Source organism: Tympanuchus pallidicinctus, unplaced genomic scaffold (assembly GCF_026119805.1).
Source record: "Tympanuchus pallidicinctus isolate F22 unplaced genomic scaffold, pur_lepc_1.0 scaffold22, whole genome shotgun sequence".
NCBI lineage: Eukaryota > Metazoa > Chordata > Aves > Galliformes > Phasianidae > Tympanuchus > Tympanuchus pallidicinctus.
The window spans coordinates 4,705,857-4,733,682 of NW_026294739.1; the positions used below are offsets into that span (position 1 = coordinate 4,705,857).

Below are 27,826 nucleotides of genomic sequence, written 5' to 3' on the forward strand. Positions count from 1 at the left end.
GCTTCCCTGTTTACTTCACATTTGGGTGAGCACTGGGACACTTACAGGAGCAGATTAAAAGCTGCACGTGAGGAGGATCTGGGCACGAGGACACAGGTGTGTGCTGCCATCCAATCGCCATTTGGGACACCTGTGGCAGCCCCACACCATCTGGTGCAGGAGCTGAGCAGCCCTCAGCCCTGCTCTCCGGCTTGAGGTTAATGCAAAACCATGAGGTAAAAGGGAACTGAAGAATTAAAGACCTGCTGATTTTGTATGGGCGAGCACAAAATCCTGCTCTGACGAAAGGCAGCGCTGCAGGAACAGCTAGGCTGAGTGCTGGATGAGTTCAGATTGCCAAGGAGATTCATGCCAAATATTTACCCTTTGGTGTGATTAAACAACTCCATCCAAAGTGCTGAATGAAGGCGAAGTGCTTTTCCTCTGCAAACCTCATTATGGAGTCGACATGCCTTCCTCTCCCCGCTCAGCAACCCGGCCAGCAGGTTTGTTCCTTGTTACCTGCTGTTGTGAGTGAGGCTTGCTTTTGCTTGCTGTTTGCTCATCCATTTCATGGGCTAACACTGTCGTGGGGAGGGGGAAGAGAAACCATTTACATCCTTGACATCTTAATTGAATCTTTTTTAAAAGCTGCTATATTGCCCAGAGAGAGATGGTCTGAAACACGTATTGCAAACCCGTCTTGTGTCTCAAAGGGGCCCAGGCTGAGCTGCGACCACCTGTGCTGTGTTAGCACTCACAGCTCTGCTTCTGGCTGCTTTTCTGCATTTTACACACACTCATTTCAATTCATGGAAAAGGGAGAACAGCCCATGTGGAGTGACTTTATTAGAGCAGAGGCAAGTGTGGCATCATGATCCGAAAACAGCGAGCAGCTGGGCCCTGATCCAAAGCCTTTATCTTACCTCCTGAAAGGAAAGGAGCACAAAAACCATAGAACAGCAAGATTAAAAATTAGTTGCACCATTAATCATGGATGGAGCACAGAGAGAAATGCTGGGGAAATCTCTTTAAAAGACAATGAATTCTGAGAATTTTCTTCAGTGTGCTTCAATCAGTTGTCTTCTTCTCTGAAGCTTCTTTCCCTAGTCTGAGCATGAGAATATCTCAACTATTGCATGGTATGATTTCAATTGGACTCAAAAACAGATCTAAAAGCTCAATTGTGAACTTACATACTTGACCTTTCAGATTAATTAATCCAAATGAATTGAACAACATCATGGCTTCCACTGAAGAATTCTTTTTACTAGCAAGAACAATTAATCAGAACTGGCATAAACACATTCCCTATAAATAATAATATTCCCAGAGAAAATATTCTCTGCAAACTTAAGGAAACAGCTGCTTCTTGATTCTTCAACCCACCCATCTAAGGTATCAACAAGACATCCTAAAACAAGATTGCCTGTGAATACAGTAGAGATGCTGAAAGCAGCAGCCCCAAGGCAGCAGGCAGGGACACACAGTTGGTATTCCTGCTCAGTACTTACCGCCTTACCTGCAGGCACTGCATGTCAGATGCCACTGCATTTCAGAGCAATCAGGTCTGGTCCTCGTGCAGAGAAGCAGAAAACTCCTATGTACGTGAGGCTGTTCTGCAGCCACCAGGAAAAGCAACAGCTAGTATCACCCTGTCCTGAAGTCAGCTTTGTTTTGTAAAATACCAGCCAGTATAAATATCTGATGCACAGGGCCATAGGTGTCCAACCCTTTGACTTGCCTGGGCTGCACTGAATGAAGAGGAATTGTCAAGGTTGCTCCAAAAGCAATTCCTCCTGTTTACTTCCATGGAGATTACAACCAATACGAAGAGAGCAATAGCATTATTTGATGGAGCAAATTCTCAGATACAAAACACTTTTTCAACATAGGTACCACCATTAGCTATGAATTCTATGACTGGAGGAGACACGATCAGATTTTTGAGTTGAATGTCTGATTGCAACTATACATTCCATTCAAAACTTTGTGGATAATGTATTTAAATTGACTGAAAATGGAGTCACAAACATTAACTGATGATTTTTTCAGCAACCTTGAAACCTATCCTCAACTTCCTTTATCAGAATGAATAGCACGGCATATTTTTTGCTGTTCACAAGACTGTGTTTAGCCAATGTATCCTTACTCTCCAGGAAGCAAAGGGGCCCAATTTTGGACATCCTAAGGCACATATATAAGCGTGTCCAAGAGTTAGAACAGTCTTTCATTAGTTTGGCATCAACAGAAGGTATCTGACATCTGTTCTTGTTGAGCCGCATGGGCTGGGTACAAACAACAAGGCAAGCTTCACGGGACTTCCCACCAACCCAGCAAGATGCCCCAGCCTGCAGTGGGACACACAGACAACACATTCCAAGGAATGTGCTTGAGGGTGTTGGGACGGGCTGCTCCTGCTCCACGGCAGGGAGACTGAGTTCAGAACTTATCCTGAAATCCTGTAGTCACACACGGTCAAAACAGATGAGTTTCAAATTCATGGTAACAGCAGATCTTGCCTCTCTATTACCCTTCAAATGGTTAGCTAGGTGAAAAACGAAGACTTCAGTAGTAATGATGAAGAATATTCCAGGCACTGGTCATCAACAGTCAGAATATGCCTATTTCTTGTACTAACACTGAAACAGATGGTCCTAATAGGTGCGCACTGAAATTATCTCCTCAGCACTTACTTTTTAAGACAACATTTTGATTTTCCCAGTAAGCAATCTCCTGGCAGAGCACCACTCAGATCACAGCTTTTTCCTCACTGACCTCTCTGCTGGAAGGGCCGCAGGAATTTCCTGAGGCACAGACACAGAGGAACAGTGGATTTTCCAGACGTGACTCCAGAAAACACCTTTGCAAGCTGCCACCATTTCCATCTTTACATCAGCCCAAATTAATAGCTTGAGCTACAGAACAGGCTTCAGCAAATGATTGTAGAATGCAAATCCCTTCTACAGAACCCAACAAAGGAAAAAGCACCCAGGTACAGAAGAGGTAAATTCAAAAATGTGTTTTGATTGGGAACAAACACACACTTTATGTATCAGAGGTAAAAGATTTTATTATCCCATGGATGTTTCCTAAGAGGTAAGAGTTCTACCAGACAAAATATACAAAGCATTTTCTTTCTAGACAACTGCATTCTCACCCTATGAAACAGCAACCACATTAGTTCACCTTAAAGAATCAGGGCTTGTCCTTACAGCTGCGGGGTTGCAGGGAGTTAGCATATTCAATGACCAGTTAATTCATGCAGAATCAGAGGGAAGGGAAAAGGTCTGAGCGCTCACTTGAGTGCAGGATCCCAGAAACAGAGAGAAATGCAGGGCTTAAATTTACCAGTTTGTGATACTTGCACCAAGCAAACCGATACTCTGACTCTCATCATTCACTCTGCGATGAAAGGCTAGGGCTAATAGCAAGTTGTAGTTGGAAAAACACAGCTGTACTATAAAAGCAAATACTCCGCCGGCAGTGGGAAACTTTCCTCACCGGTCTGCATGAAACACGTGCCATCTGACATCTCACATCCACCTTAAAGCAGGAGATCAGCATCTCCTGCTCTACCTATTAAGATCTAATGTTTACGGTTGACTCTTTTTTTATATCTTTATATCTTTTTTCCAAGGACATACTAATTGCTATTGCATTATGTGATCATTTTAAGGTACTGTTTTGTTTTCATATAATCAGCTCACAGTACTACTAAGAGAAGTTTGACTCTCAAATACATTAATTTTTTTTTGGTCCTGCTGAGTTAATGATTGTTCTTGCATTTACTTTATCCTTTCTCTTCCTGAAACAACAAACTCCTTTCAACAGATGAACAAGTCCAGATTTGCTGAAAACCAATTAACAAGAATGTGCCAAGCTGTTCTTTCAAGTCAAAAAACTGCCTGCATTTTAAGAACCTCATTAGTTTTAACTATATTTATGGAACAGAGGGAAGAATATTTAATTACCCTGAAATTTTTCTTTCTGATGATCAATAGAAACACAATTTTGTTCACACAGTTTCTCTGCAGTATATTGATGCACTGAATCTTGCCTTGTATCAACACCTGCTCTCCAGTGGTGCCTACAGATGACACAACACACAGCTGGGCTAGAGGAATTATGATCAAAACAGCTTTCTTCAGAGGAGTCCTATGGGAATATGCTCTCAAAAACAAACAAGCAACAAAAAAAAACAAACCACCCTGTTTCTGCAGTTGCCAGTAACTACTGATTCTGCTGCTGATACCAGTTTGCATGCTGGCATGGCACCCATCCACAGACAGATGGGATTCTGACAACTCAGAAAGACAGATCTACGTGAACAAAACTCATCTTCCAGGCAGGAGCAGGTCTGGAGGCTCACCTCTATTTACTCAGGCAATACGGCAGCAAATGAGCTCAGGAGCCACAAGCAGACACCACTTGCTTGTTATACTGAAGGCTGAGGGAGGGTAGCCTGGCCGATTCCAGGTATGCCACTGCAATTCAGCCAGAAGCTATACACAGAAACAATGCATACGGGCTGCTTCCACTGTTTGAAAACTTGGTCTTCATTGGGACAACAAACTGTGAGCATCACAGTTCAGTGTGGGCAGAAACCCTCCTTCTGCTGAGCTTTCCAAATCACCCTCTTGGTAACTTCACATCTAATTCTAAGTCCATCTGATGACATACTCTGTCATTACATTAGCATCAGAATGGTAATTCTCCTCCTGTAGTATACCTTCTACCCCAGCCTCACAACAGTGCCAGCATGAAACTGCTCAGATAGGAGAAGAGCACCCATTTCCAGCATCCCACTTGTTGGCCATCCCTTCTACCCCAAACCTGCTCCTCAAACAGATCTCCACGCTGTGGGGAGGAAGAGGCTGTATCCGCTCCAAGGCCATCTGTGACTGTTGCATAAATTTAAGCCCAGCAAAACATCTCAGTAAAGAGAAAAGAGAACAGAATCAACTGCGAGGCCATGACAGACCCAAGGCTTTAGAGTTGCACAAGCAGGAGAGGGAGTAAAGAAGTAAGACAGATTACCAAGTCTAAAAAGAGGGCTGAGAGCATGTGTGTGCAAGCAAAGCCATGGAAGATTACAGCTGGACAGGGGCTTCATGATTTTTTGCAGATAACAGTTTCAACCACAAAAGTGTTTTCAAAGTGACGAATACGGTGGCAGTCCCCAGCCTCACGTCGACTGATACCTGCAAGGGATTAAAAGAGAGAAAGACAAGGACAAAATTCAACCAGCGTTCATTTATAAGAGCTGCATCAAGTCAGGGAAGAAAAGCAGAAAGGATGCAATTGCTGAGCGCTGAGATGCAGGAACAACACAGCCCATACAGAACATGGCATAATTTCATCTTAGGAAGAACATTGCCTGGCCCTGGTTCTGCAGTAACCATGAGCTGGGGAGCCACAGGGAAGCAGCTGGCTTCAGCTGACAGCACCTCAGTGTTATCTCTGAGACCAGAAATCCTCACAAAACCAGCAGAAACTATAGGCTGGTACAGAGCCAATGTGGGCTTAAAATCATCACCTGCTGGCTGTTTGAATCAGCACACACATTGATGCTGCCAAAGCCTCAGCCTCTCTGGAGAACAACAGCTGTTCCCCATGTCTCTGTGCTGCAGGAGCTCATCTCTGGGCAGCAGCACCAGGCAGATACGGCCTGGCTGCACCCTGCTGACAAACAGGGCCATGCCAGGGCTGCAGCTCTGCACAGGGCTATGGGGGCTGCTCTGGGAAAGCAGCACGTACAGCCCTGTACAGCTTCCAGACACCCTCAGCACCAAGCATCCCACCGAGGGAGCCAAACCAAGAATAGGATCATGTTTCAGATAAGGCTTGAAAATAAACAGATAACTTGCTGAAACAGATTAATGTTATTATTATTGCAGCAACATTAGTATTTGTGTATAAAATACATACTGTTTTTTTTTCATGAAATCAGTTTAAGGTAGTCTAACCTTCTCTCCTCAAAACTGTTTTCGTATTATTAGGAACTTAATTTAAGGCAATTTGCAGATTTAATCTGCTCTGAATAGCTGCCACTGTCCGCATTAAGGAAATTTTCTGAACAGTTCCCAATAGCCCAGCTATTAGTTCAGCCCCAGGAGTCCATGTGCAATGAACTGGAGGCTCCTGCAAGTATTTGTATTAATGTTTCTATTAGCCCAATAGGTGTGACAACAGAAACACTGGCAGCAGCCAGCACCCATTTGCAGTGATGTCTGGGGTTCAGCTGAACGAAGTGGGAAACACCTCAAGAGCTCTGTGTGATTCCACCTGCAGGGAACCCCCCCACCTCGCCCTGAGGCTGTTGCAGCAGAAATAAGGGCTGGGATGCAGGGGCAGCTGAGCACTGCGAGGCTCTTACGTCTCCTGGTGCTCCTCCGCTTCAGCCTGTAGGTCTCCTTGCCGCTGCACAGGCGGTAGATGAAGGAGCCGAGCTGCTCCATGTCGCTGACGTGCTCAGTGGCAATCATCTCCTCCTGGATGATGTACGTCTGAGGCAGGTATGTCCCCTTCTGAAATGACAGTTTCCACCAAAATAAGGCATGACCAGTGCAGTGATCTCTTATTAAGGAGAGGTGCTGCTAGGAGAGAGCCACCGGGGACTGGAAAAAATGGGAGAGAGGAAATGGAGGAACTGGGAGTATCCCGGGGATGGAGGCCACTGCTCCTGCTGCAGGAAGCTGCTCAGCAGTGAGGAATCCAGCTTGGAGGTGCCTGAAGGCTACCTGGGCGACGAGCAGCCATGCTACAAGCACAGTTTGGACTGGAGGCACTTCTAACCAGACTGGATGCTTACTAGGCCATGAAGCAGAGCTTCATTTCTGGTGCCTTTTGCCTAAGGTACGTCAAAGAAATAAAAGAATCGGCAGATTCTGCAAGAGGGAGCAATATGAGACGAAAAGGCAAGCAACAGCAGCAGTTTCAAACTTCACCTCTTCAATTTCCACCACAGGACTGGTTATCTCCACAGAGATGTACCTGGAAACACACTGCATTAAGTCAGCTCCGTGCTGCTGGGCTGGCGGAGCCTCTCGGATCGATACAGCTCTCTTTTAATGGTGCAGCACAAGATTATTAGCAGAAGCCTGTATTACCCTGTATTACACTGACACAACTGTTCTGCAAGAAATTCAATTACTGATTCTCAGTGGGGGAGCACAGGAGAGGGCACACGATGTGTGCAGTTACAGGCATGAGTCCTCATGTTAACACAGGGGACTGGGCTCAGGATCTGGCACAGCCTTGGAATGGCTTACAGGCACACACACAGGCAATCCAGTCCTTTCATTGTTTTAAACTTAAATAGCTGTGGGAGCTGAGATAATCAGGATTTCTTGCTCCTCCATCATGGGACTGCACAACAAACGATACCATCAATTCTCTGCCAACAGTTTTAAGAAAACTAGAGCTTCCAGCATCTCCACTGGGAAATTAACCAGGTTCTACAAAAGACGTGGATCATCCATCATTTAACCGGGTCATCTCCAGCTTCCTGCGACTGCACGCTGGGAGCATCCTTCCATCCTTTACTCTCAGGTACTCATGTAGCTCTGCTCACCGAACCGTCACACAAAGCCAGACATAAATTTGCAAGAAGCAGCATAGCTGCCCTTTGCAGGCAAAGCACTCAGACAGAGAGGCCCGGTAAGGCACACAGCAGGCTGAGATCTGGGCTGGGCACAGCCATACCTAAAGGCTGCAGAGACCACGAGCAGGCAGCAGGCTGAAGAAAGGGCAAAAGCTTCACTGAGTGCCTGTGCCACCAGAAAAAGCAATTACAATTACTTGCTGCACTGAGGTTTGGCGCTAGAAGTAGGGCTGAAGCCACCAAACACCTTCAAAACTCAACCTGCAGCTGGAAATCAGTCTCATTCATGAGAAACTTGACTGGATTGAGAGGAGAAAAGCAAGGACCAGCAAGGAGTACTTCAGAGAAGGGCACACTTCTGGGCAGCCTGCTCTACTGTCTCATGGTGAGAGACTTCTGTGAGCGGTAAGACCAAGCTAAGCACTCGAAAACGATGTCCCCAAGGTGCACATTAAAACCTGCACAGACAGACTGGACACTTATCCATCCCAATAATCATGAATTTATTTAAACTCACGTCTGCTTTGTACGCTCTTTAAAGAATTGAGATCATAATAGTCATAAAACCATCTTAACTACATTTTTATTTCCCTTTAAATTCCATTTCCGATAAAGTATAATTTCCACTCCCTGTGATTTTATACCTGTTATTTGAGGACGTGACCAGCATCTCCACTCTGCCAGTGTTTTAATGAGGCTCTGCCGTCAGCCTGCGCAATCCTCTCCTTTCCATTTCCCCTGCTGTGGGGACTGGTCACCTGCCACAGTGCCTGGTTTGGAGTGAGTTGTACATAAATGTGTGTTGTAGCCCCAGCAGGGCTCCCAGCACAGCAAACAGATGGTCGCAGTGGATGAGACTGCAAGGAGTGCTGGGAAACAAGCTGGGAGATTGACAAGGACCAGAGGTCGGGCATCTCTCAGGGCACAACTTTTCACCTCTCAGCTTAACCCCACAAAGTTCATCACATTGCAGGGAATTATATTGGTTTTTTTTTGCTTTTAAACAGGCCCTTATGGAAGAGAGTAAGAAAGCCAGACTAAATGCTTTGCTTCACCTTCTGCAGCCTTAAAAATCCTGTTGTTTTTTTTTTTTCCTGCTGTTAAGATTTAATAGTGCTCTATTTTAAGGTTGTTTTCAGTCAGTGCAATACATCAGCATGAGCCTCTGAACTGAACAAAACTGCCAGTACTAAACCCAATTAATGCCTGTTGTGAGCAAAACTGCATTAGATCAAAAGCTGCATTTCAGCCCTCAGCATGGCAGGGGGAGCAGCCCCAGATCACACCCCAAAGAGGTAAAAGCAGAGGCCCCAGTACTCCCCATGGGGCACTGACAGCTCTGCAAAAGTAAAATGCAGCAGCAAGAGCAAAAGGAAGGCTTTTTTTTTTACCCCCGTTGGTTCCCAACTCTCAGTAAACACCTGGGGAAAGGGATCAGCTGCTTTTGTGTGCCGCCCCAGTCAGGTTCATCTGTCATGTCTGCATTACTGTGCTGCCTGCAATGTGATTGTTCCAGCTGCAACCCACAAAGGCTTTGCTATCCACGAAAACTCAGCTCTGTTAGGTCCAAGGCTCGCTTTTACAGACACCACTTTCTGTTTCTGCTTCCCAAGAGCCCAGAAAAGCATACAAAATAAAGCAGGACTGCAGCCATACCTTCACATTAACCAGCAGCTCCCAGAGGTTGCGTGGAGGCATCACGATAGTGGTGTTCAGCTCAATGACGTAGCATTTATCCAGCGTTATGTCATGATAAGCTGTTAGACCCTGTGTTCCAAGCAGAGAAATTAACAAATTGAGCCCTTCTCAATGAAACATGGCTGTAAACGTAGGTGAAAGGAGGCCAAGCAGGGAAGGAAAGAAGTACTGTTCAGCAAACCAGAAGCACTGCAGACTGAAGCAACCTCAGTCCACCCTAAGGAACACACAAGGAGCAGGTTGGAAAAGCTCAGACATGGCCCTGAGGGGGAAGACATCTCAAAAATGAGATCATTGTGCAGATATGGGACAACAGCAACAGTGCTATGCTCACAAAGAACCCAAGAGCCCCTTACTCGCTGGAAATCATGGATGATATCCGCAGGGTCGCTCCCTCCAAACTGGGGCACCGGGACATTGATTTGCTCATAGTTGTCCTCGATGTAAATCTTGACATCTTCGTGCAGTTCCAGCTGCCCCTTGAAGGGCGAATACAGCGAGTCTTCATAAAGGACGCCGCAGTGAAACACGCTCTCGCGGGGAAGCTGTGGGAATGAGATCCAGCTGGAGGCACAACACACATACATCCCACACCCCATTAACAACTACAGCCAACACAGGAGAAACTGGGTAAAAATACCCTTTTTGAACAGGCGTTTGGCACATATGTCAAGCTCAGCCTGTTGGCTAGAGGATGCTCTTGACGAAGGCAGTTCAAAACACCCCTGTGAAACAACCCCTCCTTCCTTCCTGCTGGTCAGATCCAAGGGAAACAAAGGATGCCCCGTGGGATTTCACAGAGGGTCAGCAGAAAGGTAAACTGTCTGTGGGTTCTTATGTTTTGTAGCTGGGCTGTTCCACAGACATAGCCTACAGTACTTGCGTTTTTCTCCATAAGGCATACAGGCTTGGAGCAAGCAAAGCATCACTTCTAAAGGTACTCATAGCTTGCATGTGGCAGATGCAGCAGGACAAAAACAGGAGCCGCTGCTCTCCTGCAGTCCAAAGGCACAAAGTTGTTTGCACCAAAATCCCTGTACCTGGGCCCACTGGATTACCACCAGTGTGTGGGAGAGCTGAGCAGCCCTATGGTTGTCATGGGATTTCCAGATCAGATGTATGAGAGCACAAGTAATAAATAATTGATGCACCCGAAAACAAGGACTGCAAATTAATTTGACAGCATAAGCATGTACGGAGCTATGAGAGTCTAAAAAGACACTGCTGAGTGGATAAGTGCTGGCTGAACAGCAGAACGAGGTATTCAGTGCAAATTGATGACTGAAGTTTCTTGGCTAAGCACTCAGCAAGCCACAGAGCACAGCAATTTCCTCCTTAAAATGGGGCTGTGTTGTGTCTCCCTCCCCAGGCTTTGACCCAATGCTGCTTAAATCCACAGCGCTGCTGTTCCAGTGCATTCACCAGGCAGAGCTCTGCAAAGCCTACATGGAAGAAAAGGTGCTGAATTTAACAGAGGATGTAGGCCCATCTGTCATTTCATCTCCAGCTTGCTTTGCTTGCTTTATTAATAGCAGCATCTATTTTTGTTGTGCTCACAGAGTTTCTCTGCACTACAGCCTAAAAAACCCATTGCAAAATGCTGCTTTGCCTTGCCTGTACCCCCTGCTCTCTTCAGGGCTTGCTCAAGCCCTGCAACCAGACAAGTTTTGAAAACTGGTTGACCACTGAAAGCGGTAACATTGGGTTCACAAGGCTGAACTTGCGGGTCATATTTTCAAAGAGTTAAAAAAAGAAAACAAACACAAAACAAAACACGAGAGGGGTAGAGGAGGATGTCTGGAAGACCCTTCCTGACGGTCAGGACAGAGGCGAGCCTGAGCCCAGCACTTCAGACATGCCCCATCTGCGTGGCCCACAGTTACCAGCTCCAAAATCCCCACTGTGCAAAGCAACAAGCAGGAGCACAAATCAAAGGCTCGATGCAGTTTGCTTTGCTGCTCCAGATTGAGGAGCCAACCATCCTTCCCAGCTGACCCATACCTGCGTGATGAAGAAGTATCTGTAGACATACATTGATGCAAAGACCAAGCCAAGGAGCAGCACGAGGAGACCCATGGTCAGGTAGCACACCCCGCTGAGCGATGACCTGCGGCCCTGCACCACGGGAGCCTGCTCCTCCTGTGAGGCAAGAGCGAGAGCATCAGCCAGCTGCTGCCAAAGGGACCAGAAAATCAACAATATATCATTTAAAGGTTACACACGAGCTCGGGGCGTGAGACTGAAGAATAGAGGCATGATCCTGCAACTTGACTTCACATCTGAATGCATTTTGGCCAGGGTGGAACCCCAAGGCTCCCAACCAGCTTTGTGGAGCCGCAACTGCAGCACACTTCCAGCAGAAATTAATCTGTATGCATTTCCCCATCATCCCAGCTTTGGAGGACCTGCAGCACACTGCCAGCTCCCTATGCTGAAGGATTGGCATTTAATCAACTTGTTGCCACTCCTCCAGCAAACAAAGCAAGCTGAAAAATAAAGCATTTGAAGTTCATCTCCTCTCTCCCCTTCCCCTCCTCCTACAGATGAGGGGTGGCAATGGTGACAAGCCACAAAGAAAAGAAAATCGCAATTCTGCACAAGTTAAAGGTTCTCTGACACGAACAGCTCCAATGAGAGTCATGCTGTACGTCCAGTGTTCCACGAGACACATTTCCTCAGGTACCTGTCATCGCAGAAGCAGTGCAGCCAGTGGGGGTGGAAATGAACACAAAGCTCTGCTGCTGCTGACACCGAGGAATGGCTGGAAAAACGGTTAACGCTCCGCAAGCAAATGTCATCCTAAAGGTGCTGGGCTCCCGTGCTGGTAACACACCACCCAAGCTCTGCATTTGGGAGGAGGTGGGGAAGATGCTCAGTACTTTGCCCTTGGGGAAGCTGTGATACACCAGGAAAAGATAGAAAAATAACACTGCAAAGCCTAACAGAGGAAGGAAAAGCTCAACAGCCACTTCTCCAATGGAGTGGCAATGAAGGAGGTGAGGTTAACAATGGTGTTGGGCAGGAACGATTAACTCCAGCCCTGTGGTATATTGTGTACAAACCAGCAGCTCAAACCTTCACCGAGATGCAGATCTCCTCTTCCTTCCACATGTGAAGGCCACCAACCCTTGTCACTAGGAACAAACCGCAATTTAGAAACTACCCCTGTGTAACCTGTGGCAAAGGCACGGCTTGCTCTTTCTCACTATAGAAGGCATCCACGTCTCAAGGACAGCCCCTGCTCACCCGGCGTTGTGCTGCAGGCACTTCATCCCACCGGGCGAAGCAGAGGCAGCTCCAGCACAACCTGGATCCCTAGATGAGCTGAGTCAGCTCCAATGTGCAGGCACGATCCCTTTGCAGATGCTCTACACAGTGCCTGGCAGCAGGCAAGGGCATGGAGTATAAAAAGGAACTCCTTTTCTTGGATAGCACAGGATATTCCTTATGCTTCAGCACCATGCCTGCTCACAGGGAGGGCGCAGGAACAGAGCGCGGGTGGAGGTACCCAGCTGGGAGGAGAAGAAGTTATGCTACAGAGCGTCTGGTAGAGGAGTCTTCAAATCAGCCTGGGGGGTAAAAAAGCCCTAATTCAGCCTGGGGATTTTCTTCAGAATTTCCAGGCTTTCTGAGGACACGGTGAAGGGAAACTGCTCTGCTGCAGAGATGGGGTTGGGAAGGGTCTGAGCCACCAGGCCAGCAGTGGTTCCAGCACTCTGTGCTCAGAGAAGGAGAGAGCCCGTGAGCAAAGGCTGCCAGCTGCCTTTGGCTCCCCAGTGCCAGCAGTTGGCTTGCAGCACACCTTGCTCTTCCCCAGCCTGCACGCAGACCTCGCATCCACACCAGCAACTTTCTTAAAGCAAGGTCAGTGCAGACTCCCCCCTGGGACTGTTGTGTCTTTTTGAAGAACTTGCCCTTTAAAAATACATATACAGAAGTCCTTGCAGGTCCTTGGCCGTTGGAAACACACCCCAGTGCAAGCTGCTAGCCATAACCCAATGAGCTGCTAGCCATAACCCAATGAGCTGCCATCTTTCAGATGTCTTATCAGCACATTCTAACCTTATGAAAAATAGATCTTCGCTTCAATCTCTCTTCCTGACCGGCGTCTTGCTGGAGATGACAAAGTGTGGAAATGAAAGGTGCTGTGTCCTGCCTCGCTCCCCACGACTCACAGCACTCCTCAGCAAAGCCAGGCTCAGCGCGTGCCCTTTTCCTGCTTTTGAAGCAGCTCTGCCTGCCTCCCTTCGTCAGCTGCTGCCAGGAGATCAAAACAGCACAGCGGCTCCTCCAGGAACACAGCTCAGGGCAGGCAGCTCCTCAGAGCTTATCAGTTTTCTCTACTCCATTTCCTTCTGAATGACATCTAATTACACAGGTAGAGAAACACCGCAGCCATCGCTTTGCTCAAAGTCTTCTCTCCTCCGGCTGCTCTGAGATTTGAGATATTCTCCCTCTGTATTTATGTAACTTGCTATGGGTGCATAAGCACATACATCCTTAACAATAATGTAATATCCAGCTACAGCCAGATCTGCTCATGCACATCTTGCTGATTAAAAGATGCATTTGTTGAGCTCTCCATCAACCATTTTTTCCTGCGTTTATGAAATACAAAGGTTTCAAATCTTTCATTTTAGACATCACAGGGCCTATGAGCAGGGGGCACAGCTTGGCAAGTGCCTAAGTGCACAGCTCCAACGGCACAGGAGCTTGGGGCCACTAAAAATAGATGCGATTTTGATGACTGACAAGTAAGGAGAGAAATGATACAGAGTAAATACTCAAAGGGATGCAGTTTTGAGAGCAGCTCTAGCTGAAAGGCAGTAAAACACGTCAGCCATCTCCAGGAGGTGCTTGTTGTCTGTGCTCTTGATGTGGAGGATGCACCGATGCAATTACAGCCACTGCCACAGGCAGCCCTGCCTTCCTCTCCTAAGGAAGCAGGATCAAAATGTAAGAAACTCACATCAGAAAACCTAATTGATCTTGCTGCATATTTACTTTTGGCAACCAAAAGCAAAGATGGGAAAGGGAGAATAATGTCAAGGCCTATATCTTGAGCATATGAAGTGCCATATTGCTTGTAAAAATCAAATACTGCTTTACAGAACATGAAGACCTGAAGCAACAAAAGACCCAGATTGAATGGGACCATGGGCAGCCTGATCTGGTATTAAATGTGGAGGTTGGTGGCCCTGCATGTGGCAGGGGGGTTGGAGATTCACGATCCTTGAGGTCCCTTCCAACCCTGGCCATTCTGTGATTCTGTAAACAATACCCCCATTGACTTCACCTGCAAAAAAGCACAGTTGGCAGCTGGTCACCATGGTGCTGACAAAGGGCTGTAGGCTGGTACTGAGCAAGCCCTGCTGGACTTGGCTTTGAGCACCTCCAAGTGAATCCCACCAAAGCCACCACCCTGGGGCAGGACAGGACGGCCCTTCCAGACTGATGAGCATTCCTATGACTTTAGATCAGGAAAGAAAATCATGCGTGCATGCACGCATATATATACACACACATGCATATATATATGGCACATGGTTTCCAAGGCAACAGAAGTTGTGTGCCATACTTGAGCGGTGCTCATGCAGGGCCACAGAGCAGCACTTCCACAGGGAGAACAGCCGACGGCTTTTGGGCCCAGAGATGCCTGGGAGCCAAAAAGGAGGGCTGTAATTAAGAGACCATCACAGCTGAAGGCAAAAGGTTGCCATAAATGAATCTAATCGCATCTTTAAGCGACAGGGCCGCACGTGACTAGGAACAAAGCCACCTGCCTCGGGAGTCGCTTGGCAGCACTGCCAATTAAAATATCAAAAACAACCGCCGGCTAATTAAAAACCACAGCCTTGTTGCTACCTGACAAAGCCAGCAGGATGTTAGAAAAGCAGCCTAGCATATGAGAACTCCTGGGCGCTCGGCGGTCCTCCCTTCCCTCTCCCCAGCCAGCAAGAGGGACACAAACCTCCTCTTTCCTCCCTGTCCCATCTCGGTTTTGAAGCTAGGGGCCATTTCTTCTCCCTCTTTGCACAGGGATGAGGAATGCGTTTCTATATATTTTATTTCTCTTGGCAGAGGTGCAACAGCTTCCAGCTGGAGGCTTTCCAGCCTCCCCCTTCTATTTCCTGGGAGTAAAACCACTCAGGGCATTAGCAGAGCCAACCAAGCCTGCTGCAGAAATAAGGCTGTCCTTACAGAGCACCTAGCTGGAGGGCTGCGTGTCCCATGGAACAGACAGGAACAGAAATATGTTAAGCTGCACAGTTGCTCCAATACAAAATACACTGCCCAGTGATTACCTCTTCTTCCTGCAGCAGCATAGGAAAACCCTGTCAGAGTCAGCCCTGCTTGAAAATTCACTGCAAAGAGACAGTATGTAGTTTAGCAAACAGCAAAAGAGAGGAGACTCTTCTCTGTTTTACTGTTCTATGTGAGTTCAGCATGGGGCCACAGCTGCAGGACAGCTCTGCAAAGCAAATCCAGAGGATGCGTTAAGCAAACAAGCAGAAGCACAGACCCTACCACACTGTCCTCCCTTGTAGGCATGTAAATGCCACACGTGACCCGGGAAGAAAACACCAGCTCACAAGTGAAAATGCTTTTTCCCTCCCCCACAACGTTTGTTGGCTTTCTGTGTTTTTCATAGAATCACAGAATGGCCTGGGTTGAAAAGGACCACAACGATCATCTCGTTTCAACCCCCACTCCCAGATTTTCCCATGCCCAAAGCTCCTTCCACACACAGAGCTACAGAGGCCCAGGTCCTCCTGCACCTTCCTCCTATGCTTCTCCAGCAGATTTCAGGTTTCCACATCTGCAGCTCTGCAGTCCACATCTCTGTGGTGAAGGAGAGCCACGTGGTTCCAAATTCAATCTCATTTGTACTGTATCTGCTAGAATTGGCCATTCCCTCTCAATCTCCTCTTCCAGTTTTAGTCAGATCCCTTGTCATGTTCAGCTGGAATATGAAATATTAATGCCTGGAGTCCAGTGTGAGACCCAGGTCCTGTATCTGACTGGAGCGGACCCCGGAGGAGTCCAGAGGTGTTTTTACCAGTTCAGACCATTTCCTCCCTTCCAAGCACCCCCAAGGCAGCATCCCTGCAGCCCACACACCAGAGCAGCCAGGGACAACCAGAGTCACCAGAAGGCACACTGGGGCAGTGAGGAGACTGAGAAACCCCACAGATGGTGGCACCGTGAAGCTCTTCCCCCTGCTTCTTATCATTCACCTCTTGTGAAGCAGAAGACTTTAATGAAACCCGATGAATCACAAATGCACAGAGTGTACATCCCAGAGCCATTAAAGGCATGGCAGATATATGCATTTCCATTCCAGACTCTAAATCTGGAGTTCAATTAAAACTCACTGAATGCTATTATGCATCTGAGAAGATATTTTCCAACGAATACAACAAATGATGCTACTGACTGCACAGCCTCAGACTGCCTTCTGCCTGAGGAAGATGCTGCATCCCCCAGCTTCTGCTAACAACAACAAGATTCTTTTATAAGCCCTTAACAAGTTGCTATTGCCTCAAAATCGCATTAATTTTCTGACTGAAGTTAACTTGTATGTTCTTTTCAATTACCCAAGCTGCACAGCAGATGAACACAAGGCTCATCACGTGCCAGCTTGCTGTCAGGAGCCCTTGCCTACCGTTCTCTGGGACACAGCACTACTGCAGCCATCTTCCACTTGCACATCTCTGCATGTACCAAGCACCTGCCAAAATTCACAGTCTGCAGAAGCTGCTGCTGAATCATTTCCCAGCTCTGGCTCCTATCGCTGGGATTGAAGTTGCAGGATCAAAGAGAAAAGGAATGCAGAGCATCTAGTTTGCCTGTCACCAATGCGATTTTGCTGCAAGGCAGCTAGAGCAGGAGACACAGACAAGAACTGTTGGCATGGCAAGAGAGCCAGGCTGGAGGTTTTTTGGGCAGCACACCCCTCGGTCCAGATGTGTACCAACTACACCTAGAAAGCCGTTACAGAAGAATCCAGCATCACAAATAACCTGAAAAATAGCTTCAGGAGTAGGCCACCCATAGGTGGGTGTGCTCCCTGACACCCCCCTGTCCCCAGCTCACCTCCACCCAACTCCTGCTCTCCTGTCACGCTGTCTCCCTTGCCTGCCCTTCTGCTGGAATAAAGGAATCATTAGAGTCTTCACTTTAAATTAACTTTTCAAAGTTTCTTTGTAGACCCTGTGGACTTAAGAGAACAACACAGTGCTACCCAGGAGGCAGAAGGCAAAGAACAAAACCCACAGTATTGGGTCAGGCACAGTGGGGATGGGTGGATGGTTGGACCAGGTGATTTCATGGTCTCTTCCAACCTTAGTGATTCTGCGATTCAAGTGTTTGCTGCTTAAGCCAATTTCCTCCATCTGTCACAACCTGAATCAGGGTAACTTTGCTTGCAGGGATCTGGCAGTACTCATGATGGAAGCACGCTTCTGCTACCTTTACTTCCCGTGTTAGTACCATTAACCCTGTTCTCACTCTGCTCATCAGAAGCAGCCAGGTCCTGAGTCCACAGGTCGACAGCATTGCTCCCATCACAGGGAGTGAGCTGGGGGCAGCACCACAGTCTGGCATGAGCCCTGCTCCCAGGGCAGGAAGAAGCCTACTGCTGCTTCTCTCCTAATCACTACAAAAACGCAGTCAGCCAGGCTCCCCATTGCAGGTGCTGGGATGGCTTCTATGAGCTGGATTAATATCAGACCGAGTGCTCAGACACTGACAGCGCAGTTAGGAGAGCTGCGAGCATGCCAGCTCGTGACGTGGGAGATCACAGGGGTGACCTCATGAGCTCCTCTGAAGCTGAGCGACCCTCTGGGGAGCTCCCTGTAGGAGGGAACGCCTTGAGGAGCCGCGGGAACGGAGCAGACTCACAGCTCCCCATAGGATTTGGGTCAGGGAGATATTGGGTTTCAATAAGTGGTCAGACTGCACACAGCTCCGTGCATTTCAGAATGCAGAAGCACATCTGGCCTCCTGCATCAGCCAGGGCTGCCCCAGGCTCCAGCTACAGGGACCCGCTGCCCTCCACCAGCCCTTGCCCAGCCCAACAAATTTGGCTTCTGTGTGTCAACTGAGACTGCAGAACAGCTGAAAGAAGCTATGCGTGCTCTCATCCTTAGCTTTTCATCTTGCCCAACAGCTCTGCTCCTCTCCACGCCAGCCCTGAGCCTTACAAGATGTCACACCCTGAAACCTGACCGCCACTGCCAAACCCCAAACCACGTTCCCCACAGTAACAACCCCGACCAAAGGATGCGCTCGGGTGCTTCGGGTCCACACTGCCAACGGATCACGTAGGAGTGCACGTACAGGACTGCACGTATCCTGCCCCGTCCCTTCCCCACCTCCCCAAACTTCCAACCCTTTGGCACGCAGGCCGATATCCGCACATCCCGACGCTTTCAGGGCAGCCCTTCCAGCGGCCGCGAGCTCCGAGCACAGACCGGACCTCACCGAAGTTCGCTTCGCTCGCCGCTCACGAAGCGCCGCAAAGAGGAGGGCGAAGAGCCCCCCGGGGGTCCCCGGCCCGCAGCCCCCGCCCGCCCCGCACTCACGGCGCCCGCGGGCAGCAGCACGGCGCCCGCCGCCCCATCGCCCCCCGCCGCCTTCTCCTTCTCCTGCTCCGGCTTGAGCGCCGCGGCCGGCTGCTGGACGCCGATCTTCACCATGGCTCCGCGCCGCCGCCGCCGCCGCCGGTACCGCCCCGGGGAGGCGCCGCTCCGCCCGCAGCCCCGCCGCGCTCCCGCCCCGCCGGAGGTCCGCCGTCACGCGGGGGGCGCCGCGTCCGTGCCCGGCCCGAGGAGCGCGCGGAGCGGAGCAAACGAACGCTGACAGCTTTATGAAGACAAGAAAATGAGAGGGAAACAAGGACCAACACATTGAGGAAACCTTCTCAGCCTCCGTAGGCAGCGAGGAAAACTGCACGCTGCCGGTGGTAAAACACAGCAATACCCTTACGTTGATTTCATCCACTTAAACACGGTATTTACTGATAAAAAAAAGTCATTACGAGCGTTTTCTTCCGATCCAGAAGGATTCATTGTGCGACTGAGTGCTTTACATCACGTTACGAACCCAAGCCCTTGATAAACAAGTGGCAAATTTTGTTTGCAAAAGGCACCTTTGGCAACGGTTCAGAGTTGACTCACAACGACCGCACACAGTGCTGACTTGCCATCATTTGGCGCGTGGGGCTGCGCAGCCCTCCAGCATCCCACTGCGTGGTAACTGCAAGCTTCACCCTGCACTGAGAGGATTTCCAAAGCAGCAGCTGACTGCAGGAGCTCAGACAGCACAGCACTCAACCAGCAGGAGCATCACAGCCACATCCAAACATCTCACACTGACCATGCAAGAGGAGAGGTTCCCAACTGCAGTAATAATGGTCATCCTAAATGGTGGTGTTGGATAGAGCCAGGAAGCACCCAGACCAGGAGCAGAGGGTCAGAAATCCCTGTGCCCCGCTCCACACCACCTGCTGCTGGTCCTGCTCTCTGCTATGGCCTGGGCCTGCCCTTGGCAGGCTGCTCTGGCTCTGCTCTTTCTGGCACATGGCTATCAGTAACAAGAAATGCACAGAGCATCCCACTCTCACCACAGAGAAGAGATAGAAATGCAACGAAGTAAAAGAAATGTGGAAGCTCTCAGTACATCTGGATAAGCAGCATAAAAAGCTTGATGCACAGCTCTTTAGCTTAAAGTCGATAGATGGAGAAAATCAGGTTTTTCTCTTCCCTTTTATGGCCACTTGTGTCTTCCAAATGGAAAGCAGCATTGATCAAACATGCCAGACTGTCATCAGGCTGTGTGTCGGGGGGCATTCTGCTCACAGCTTACACCAGAAGCATTATTCTCCATAGGGAAGCCCCAGCTGATGGCCCGCTGCCCTGCGTTGATGGAAGCATGCACAAGTGCCCCAAACAACACACCAGTCCAGTGTTTGTGAATAGAACTGGAATACCCCAAACAAAACTGGCAGCACTGGTGGGAAGGCAAATTATTATCCAAACCACAGAATCATAGGGTGGTTTGGGTTGGAAGGGACCTTTCAGATCATCTAGTTCCAAGGCCCCTGCTACAGGCAGGAGCTCCACGGACTTCAGCTGGTCACTGATGTAGATGGCTGAACCTCCTCCCCTTCTGCCCTGCCTGTTTTTCCTCGAGAATTGATACCCATCTATTCCTATGCTCCAATAACGAGAGCCACCCCTCCACATCTCAGTGATGCCAATGACATCATAGCCCTGTAGGCACACGCACACCTGCAGCTATTCTTGCTCGTTCCCCATGCTCCATGCATTAGTGTACAGGCAGTTGAGTTGGGCTGCCATCGGGGCTGATTTACCAATTGGAGTTCCCTTATCCTGCACTTTAGGTGCTGCCTTACTGGCCTGTGATCCTCCTCCAGGCCCAGGGCATCCATTACCATCATCGGCCTCAAAGTGGGATGGTTTGAGGATCCCCTCTCCCAGCAACTAATTTAAAGCCTTCCTGATTAAATTGGAAATCCAAAATTTATATTTAAAAATGTATAGGAAGACATCCAAATGTTTATTAAATGAGTCAAAATCAAAGCCTAAACACTTTAAGCATCTTTATTTACTTAAAGTATTTAGTGACAGTCACAGCCATCTCCTGATTTCAATTACACAGCTGGATAAATGGCTTCCTTTGCAAGCATTACAAAAAAAAAACACCCTACTTGTCATATGCCAAGTATGGCTAAAAGAATCCTTCAGTAGGAAATCTGCTCCAGCTGTTGGCCCGTTAGCCTTAGAGGATGAGCACTATAATGAAGCCAAAGTTTCTGAGCAGTACAGCTTAGCAGTGGTGACTCCCACCTCGCAGTGGAGAAGCGACATGGAATTTATAACACTCCTCAGTCAAATCTCCTGTCTTTCCATTGTTAATCAAGCACATTTCACTTTAGAGCTGCCACCTTACTGACTTCATTACAGCCATCTGATATTTTATTAGACCTTGATAACAGAGTCTCCGTCGCTTGCATGTAATGAAGTTGAATCCCAGGAACAGTTTACTTGACTGATCTTTCATTAAGCATAGCAGCATGACAGTACTTCTAAAGTAATGGATCAGTGGCAATTTTATAAACCTTCATTACAGAAACCGTCTGCTGCCTTGTCTCTTTTCACATTTCAAGAGTGTGCCACTTCATGTAGAAAAAAAAAATCAAATGATTAAAGAGGGAGCATAAGAAAACTGCCTTAATCCACACTAGGCCAGCCAGACTTGTCTGTTTCTGGCTGCATCTATTTCAGAATCCAACCCACTGTGCTAATGGTCCATAACTGTATCAGGCTGGGAGAAAATGTGAGTTTTGGAGTCATTCTGCTTTCCCACTGCAGTTTCAGTCAGGGATTGTACTGGATAGCATGCTGTAAAAATGAACACAGCTTTCATTTTCCCTTCCTTTGCCACACTGCTAAGATATCAGCTGGGCAGAAAGCACAAAGGTTGGGCTAAAAAAATGAAATAATCACTCTTAAAGGAAGATACCACAGAAGGGGAAGATGCACTGATGGATTTTACTACTCTTTGTACAATCTACTTCTAGTTACCCCAAATAATTGCGAGAGGCAAAGCAATTACCTGCAGCCAGAGGCAGAGAATCAATGCAGCAGTTTCCATGGAAAGTTACAGTGCTCATCTGTAGCCGAGCAGATTCACTGCCATTCGTGGGAGGGCACGCTGCACCCAGCTGGGGATGCACGTCTGCCCCTATCACAGCTCTCACAGATCGAGTCTTTTGTTCCCTCTCTCCTCTTCTTGGAGACAAAACTGCTGGTTAGGCAGCAGCAGGACACTGGGCCACCGAGGAAGGTGAAAGGAAATGTATGACCATTATGTACTTCACAATAAGAGGTGAGTAATTTTCTCCTAATAGTAAGAATTATCCTAGATTAGTCTCACTCCTGGAAATGGGCAGGCTCCTGGTCCCCCAGATGTACCTCCTTCATAAATTGCAGTCTACAAGAAGTTAATGCTTATCATTCACCAGTCATTATCTAAAAAAAAAAAAAAAGAAGTAGGTACATTTTTAAAAGGATGCACAATTGATTTGACATGAACCACAATAAATCAGCCATTTGGTGGTGGCCAGAGCCAGGATGCTTGTTAACATTTGGTTGTTTACTGTCCGTCAAAAAAAAATCCTAATAGGTATAAGTGAAAAAAGATGGGGGTTGGGGTGAGAAAGGAAGAGAAGAGGTGGCATGGCACAGCACTCCAGCCTCAAGTCTGAGGAAGCCCAGGAAGCAGGAAGGCTCTATTTCTTACCTTTACATCAGAATGCAAGCGTTAACACAAAGATTGCAAAAGCAATGGAAATGGAGTGCAGAGGAGATGCTGGTTTAAGAGGACAAAAGATGTGAAAGATCTTCAGGAAGTGGAAAAGCACAGGGCAGGGTCTTCTCTTCAAGCAACAAGCTGAACCAAAGCACGCTTCCTCCTGCCAGGGACCTCTGAGCAAAGAGAGCAGAAAGGAGTCCTGGGAGGCTGGCTGACCCCCACAGCACATGGACCAATATCACAAAGCCAGCAGACCTGTCGGATCTGACAGGTGGGCAAGTGCTCCTTTGTGAGGAGCTCAGCCATGTGGCAGCCACCAGACATCACACACAGTCACTCGGTACGGATGCAGTTTAACACCAGTCCTGGATGCAGGCAGCGAAGCACCACTGACTCCAGTTCCTATGGTGTCAGGTGCCTGCTCCAAGCAAATGTGCCTGCAACGACAGTCCCGAGTGCAACACATTTTAGTCAGCTACAGAAGGGCTGGGTACTTTCAAGAGGTGGGTCAGCAGCCCCCAGCTTTCACCAACTCCTGCTCATGAATCAAGCAAGTACAACACAGTGAGCAAAATCCACCCCACCTGCCAGCCTCAGTATGAGTCTCTGCCACATTGCTTGCCTGCAAACTGCAGCCTCAAAGCCAGCTAGGACAACAGCAGGCAGCTCTCTTGTGACATGAGCTGAGCCACAACTTACCACAAGCCAAAGAAATGCTCCCAGCCCTCCACCGAGCTGACCAGATGCATAGAGCTCAGGTGGAGCTCAGATTGGTTTCATTGAGCATTAGACACGCACAGCTGTCTGATCCAATCGATTCCTGTTCTCTTCTTCTTATCTCTCAGTTTTCTTCTTTCAAGCTAGCAGCCAAACGAGCCAGAACAGTATCACTATCCTCTGTTTCCACTGCAGGGCTTGCTAGGAGTGAGTGAGCGTGCTCAGCCTGGGTAAAACAACACGCTGAAGAGAATGGAGCATGACACTGAACATCACCATCAGTCCTCCAGAAGATAGCAGGCAGGGAAGGAGGCAAGAAGAGGAGGTCTCTCTCCGGGATCTTGGCCGCTGAAGGCTCAGAGATAAATGCTGGGGTGTTTTGTGACAGCCATGTCCTCTGAAATGACTCTGCTCTGTCTCTTCAAGTAGCAGATCGTGATGAACATCTCAGGGCTTTATGTTACATGCTTGGAAAATTACCATTATCTTAAACCCAAGAGGGATGAAGTATCACAGAACACTGGAATGCTGTCAATAATCCTTAGGAGATGGAAATTTCAATATTGACAGTCTGGAGTACTGAGCAAGAAAGAGCCAGAATCTCCTTTCATACCTGTTTGCCTCTTGTGTATTTACTTAAATTTGTGCCCAGTGCAGGGTCATTGCCCAAAGCACAGCAGACACCCTTGTATTTATATATACTTTTTTTCTTTACCCTGATTCCTTAGTTTTTTTTTTAAATACTTCTTGGTTTCTTGCCTTTGAACCCAGTACTGAAAATACACATCAGAAGCAGCAGCAAAACAAAGCATCAAACCCACGGCCAGCATGTGAGACAAACAGGCAGACAAAAATGTCACACTGAGAATCCATGCCAAACAACCACTTGGACATGCTCCCTTTGGCCTTTTTCATGTGCAAAACTGCCAGTACCCTGTTTGTTATACCCAAAGCCACTGCAAATTGGATCACACAGGAAGAATCTGGCACCCCTCTTAGCAACACGCAGACAGAGCCTGAAGATAATTAGTACTTAAAAAATCTCTGTATTGCATGGCTGACAAAAAGTTTTCATTGCAAGAGACAGGAATGCTTCTATTTATGGCATCAGCACCTATTACACAAATTCAGGCTCAGAGTTGGCAATAGGCAGAAATTGATCTAGCCTGTGCTATGGAAGTATCCTCTTCTGCAGCACCAACAAAAAGCCAAAGCAAGCAGATCCAACCACAAATAACTGAAATGTTTCTACTCAGAAGGCCCCAGGGAGGAAAGAACAAGACGAATTCAAGAGGACCTGCACCAAAAACAGCATTCCTTCAAACCCTGAGCTCACCTTCCCTATGAAAAGAAAATTACCAAGAGGAAAAAGGTTACCAAACTTTATTTTTGGTTTTAAGAAATGGGAGTAATCTGCCCCTCGTACTCACCAGCTGAAACTCACTCAAGTGTTGAAGAAGCTGAACAGCCAGTCTAGGAACCTTCAGCTTTCTGTTGCTTCAGTTCCACAGAAGCATGAACATTTCAGTGTGGGGCCAGAAGCACTACCTATTCCCACCTATTATAGTTGCTCCTTCTTCCTTTATTTCTGCTGTTCACCATTATAGACAACTTTAAGATAAAGGTACTAATTCAGCTGACAGCATGGAGCTTCTATTTATCTTCCAAAGGATCAAGGAAACGCAACTGGCTTTCCTTAGGGGAAAAAGAGGGTTTGTAGCTACTCACTCCTATTTACGGTGCCTGCTATAATCTGTGACAGGGCTCCAGTTCCATGAACAGGGCTGCAGCACCTGGGCATACAGATCTTACTGACCAGAAACAGACCTTGGCCCCTTGCAGAAGTCAGCCATAAAGGATGCCTCCTCAACCAACTTGCAGAGCAGCCATCTGTCTCCTAAAGGACTGACAAAGAAACACTCAGCAGTGAAACATCCCAAACAGGCTGCTATGAAAGCTCTCTCAAGCACACACTTCACGTTGTCGTTTCCTATCCCTACACACACCTTCACACTTTCCAGACACGACCCTGGCACAGCACGTGGCTGCAAGCGTGCTGATGGGCACATATGCATAGATGACAAGGCCATGGGGATGCCTAAAGTCCTGTGCTAAGTCGGCTCAAACAGCCCTAAATAGAAACCAAAACAGCTTCCCTACTGGGGGAAAAGTAAAGAGGCAAGAGATGAAAAGGCCAACAAATAAGCAATAGCATTGTCATGCTTCAAAACATCTCTATCCTGGGTTCAATGACTCAGCATAAGTTTGGGGTCTTTTCCAGGACACAGATCCAAGAAAAAAAAAAAAAAAAAGGAGGGGAGGAATGCACCAACATTCAGTTTAGAGTCTCATTTTACAATTCCTGTAAATATTTTAAAAGAGCAGCAGGCAGTTACAGAGAGACAGAAGATACAAACACCTTAAGTCACTCCTGTTTGTTAAAATTCATATTTGATGAGTAATGTAGCCTTTAGGTTACCATGGCAGCAAGATCCATCACCTAGGTGACCAAGCACTAATGATGTCAACATTAACACCCCTACACACACACAGTGCACATTACTGGACTGTCATTTCTTTACCAACAGAGCACATGGACAACCTCCACGAGGAGCCAACTCTCCAGGCAGCACCAGCCCACCCTGCAGTGCACAGCTCCAGAGGCACCACCTGTGTGAGCACTGGACATCCTGTGTATCCAAAGTGAACTTGCAGAAAAACAAATCCTTGAATTGATTTCTGATGAACAAGGAGCCCATTTCACATACAAGAGGATCTGAAGTATAAATCTACAAAAGAAAAAACAGTAGTCATCTCTTGGAAAAACAAAGGGAAAAGGTCTCCCCCCAAGTACACGTTGCTTTTGTGAAGTCAAACACAAAACACCAAACCCAAATGTCCAAAAATCACTACACTACTCCATGGAGCTGATCTATTCCAAATAAACCTGTGCTTTCCACCCATCAGACCCATGCCATAGCTCAGTGACAGCCTGGCTGTCCTCATACAGCACCATCCCACTTACCAGTACTGCATGCTTCCATTCCTGTTGTGTATCCAATACACTCGTGAGTACAGATGTGTTTATTTAAGACCAAACACCCCATCACTTCAATTAAGAAGGAAGATTAAAGCTGAGTCTTCTGAAAAATACTGATTTTGTTTGTAACAGGACATTATTGGCAGCTTCCACAGAATAAAGGGGTTTTGGTTGATTGGGTTAAAGGAAATGAAATGGAATGAGGATTTCTTTTTCCTTTTGTTAAAGGCTGCTTTTATATCACGTTCAGAAATTAACAGAGGTAGAAATTTATTTCCCTCCACTTTAAGAAAAGGGCATGACTCATTTATTTCTGTATTTTGCTTTAAATATCCTGCCTTTGTTCCATTTTGCTTTGTTCAGCTATTCTACCCACTTCATACAGCACCTGCTGTAATGACACAGGAGCTGAAATTGGTTTTCTGTGGTCCTTTTGCCCTTTCAATACCTTTATCTTATCAACAGGGAGCTCTGACCTTTACACATCGCTTATTTCACTTGCCCAGAACACGGTTGCCACCCCCAGACAGCATCTCTTTTTGATCACACCTTACTAGACAGTAAGAGATTACACAGTCTTGACAAAACCAAAAAAATTACGCCTTGCTTTTTCAAACTTTTAACCATATCAAAGCACACTTGGATTCTGATTGCAGCTCACATTTTCACAAGTAAGCTGTTACAGCTTCTCCGACACTTCACTCGCCGGGGAAAACTCTTCAGCCCAAGTTACTTGTCTGAAATCTTTGCTCCTTTTCTTTTGACCATCCTTTGCTACCTACTGCCCAACGTTCCTTACGCTAAGCAAAGACCATGGCACCTTCTGCCTGCTTCTTTGCACACAGGTTGAGCAAAGACTGTTATAAGCCAGGCCCATCAAAATCTGGGAGAAAGAAAAGCCCTCTTTCTGATTACCCTAATTTTCTTGTCTCTCTAACTGGCTGGGGAGGGTTTTCCTCCACTGATGCAGGAAAACAAGGTCAAACCAGTCCTATGTCTGAGAATATAAAAGAAGAAATTCAAAGACAAAGGAACCTTGGTTAGATAAGGGAAAAAGAAACATATTTCTATAGCAGAGGATGTTTTATGCTGAGGCTAGATGATGAAAGATGCTAGGAGGAAACAGGGACTCTCTGTTACAGCAGAGAAGACATCTGCTGGCAGAGAGCTGCTGGGCCCTGAAAGCTTCAACCTCAGCACAGAGAGCACTTGAGCAGTGGGAAACAAAAACGAGCAGCACAGAAATACATAAACATGTTATTGTTTGATGAGAACTGTACACGCTTTGTTGTGGATAAAAGCAGCTTGAAGTTTGCAAAGCTTTTCTGTCTGCTTGTGTCTGTCACAAAAAAACCCTTTGGAAGTTATCCACAAACCCACAACACCCAATGGGTGCCACCCCGGCCTAAGGAGAGCGTGGAGCTACCAGGGGTTGGATTCAGGCT

The 27,826-nt window shown here is 47.5% G+C and overlaps 1 protein-coding gene across 2 annotated transcripts; it reads right to left on the bottom strand.

Moving 5' to 3' along the window:
• Positions 1 to 4,349: 4,349 nt before the first annotated feature.
• ITM2C (integral membrane protein 2C) lies at positions 4,350 to 19,023 on the bottom strand. Of its 2 annotated transcripts, none has more exons than XM_052686147.1 (6): positions 18,871 to 19,023; positions 11,285 to 11,422; positions 9,640 to 9,828; positions 9,242 to 9,352; positions 6,359 to 6,509; positions 4,350 to 5,183 (listed from the first exon to the last, which is right to left on the bottom strand). In XM_052686147.1, exons 1-6 carry the CDS (start codon positions 18,982 to 18,984, stop codon positions 5,092 to 5,094), a joined length of 795 nt encoding a protein of 264 aa, XP_052542107.1. In that variant the 5' UTR covers positions 18,985 to 19,023; the 3' UTR covers positions 4,350 to 5,091. The 2 variants fall into 2 exon arrangements, with proteins under 2 accessions (XP_052542107.1, XP_052542108.1); XM_052686148.1 differs by having other exon boundaries at positions 18,892 to 18,895.
• Positions 19,024 to 27,826: the final 8,803 nt, after the last annotated feature.

Coding starts and splice junctions, on each gene's coding strand:
- ITM2C (XM_052686147.1), bottom strand. CDS start 18,984: ATGGTGAAGATCGGCGTCCAGCAGCCGGCCGCGGCGCTCAAGCCGGAG. Junction 9,829..11,284: donor GATACTTCTTCATCACGCAG/GTATGGGTCAGC, acceptor TCATTCCCACAG/CTTCCCCGCGAGAGCGTGTT. Junction 5,184..6,358: donor GCGGAGGAGCACCAGGAGAC/GTAAGAGCCTCG, acceptor AATCCCTTGCAG/GTATCAGTCGACGTGAGGCT.